The following is a 1030-nucleotide window of genomic DNA, read 5'->3' as shown; positions in this document are numbered from 1 at the left end:
AATTATACAAAACATCATTAGATTTCATAAATGTTATTAAATATCTATGCTCTGTACCTAATCGAGTATTCCAATAAACTTGAGAAAAATCCAACTCATATATACAACCATTTTCTTTTACTGTTGTAATAGTATCCTTGTCACCAGCAAGGATTTCCATAATAAAATTTCTAAAAGTTGTATCAATGACACTTGTTTTGTTCAGAACTGTTCGAGCAGTTGAAATGGTATCAAGATAAACCTGACCAATAATAGTCTTATATGGTAAATGCATATCACGTAGATTTAAATGCACAATATGACCTACTATGCTAAATGAAGTTGGAACTTCAACTTCAACAGGTAAAATAGCTCTTAATATATCATAAGATTGCCAATTATCATATTTCAACATTACTTTCATTATTCCAAACTGTTCCTGCACTTGTAACAACTGCTTCTTTTCACTTTCCATGAAATCTTCAAAAGTTTTTATCAACATTGGATTTAAATATATAACAGTTTCATTGTTTCTGCTTTCAACTGGTTTGAAGTTCCTTGTTTTAAAAAGGTATTTTTTCAGAATTGGTAGTAGTTTTAGATATTTAACACTATGAAATTTAAAAACTGGTAATTCTACAGTTGTTGTAAATGCTGTACGATCCAAACATGTCATTCCCCTTACTGATTCTAGAGGAACCAGCAAAGAAGTCATTTTACTATAAAAATATTTCTGAATCCAAAAATATTTCTTGACTGCTATACTTAAGGGCTCACTTGTGATCATGGATAAATATATGTGTATACATGTACCCAATATTTTAATAGATTACCCTACAAAGAATTATTAATTACCTTACTTAATTAAATTTATGCATTATTGTTTAATTTTAACAAACAAATTCATTCATTTACAAACAAATGATTCGTACATCTTTATTATAATGTATTATATCAACTTTGCCAAAATTAAAAATACAAATTACAACTTTATTTTTAATCTTAATTTATACTTAAATATGTTTTATGTTTCACTTATGTAGATATTATG

The 1030-nt window shown here is 26.8% G+C and overlaps 1 protein-coding gene across 1 annotated transcript in view; it reads right to left on the bottom strand.

Annotated features, from left to right (window-relative positions):
• Positions 1-703, bottom strand: part of LOC108576858 (FAD synthase-like) — a 4691-nt gene extending 3988 nt beyond the window's left edge. Inside the window, 1 exon segment of the mRNA XM_017939921.1 lies at positions 3-703. Coding sequence (XP_017795410.1) covers positions 3-694 — 692 coding nt within the window. The 5' untranslated portion in view covers positions 695-703.
• Positions 704-1030: the final 327 nt, after the last annotated feature.

Source organism: Habropoda laboriosa, unplaced genomic scaffold (assembly GCF_001263275.1).
Source record: "Habropoda laboriosa isolate 0110345459 unplaced genomic scaffold, ASM126327v1 scaffold561, whole genome shotgun sequence".
Taxonomy (NCBI): Eukaryota; Metazoa; Arthropoda; class Insecta; order Hymenoptera; family Apidae; genus Habropoda; species Habropoda laboriosa.
The sequence above is the reverse complement of the archived record's forward strand: the minus strand, read 5'-3'. Positions and strand labels throughout refer to the sequence as shown.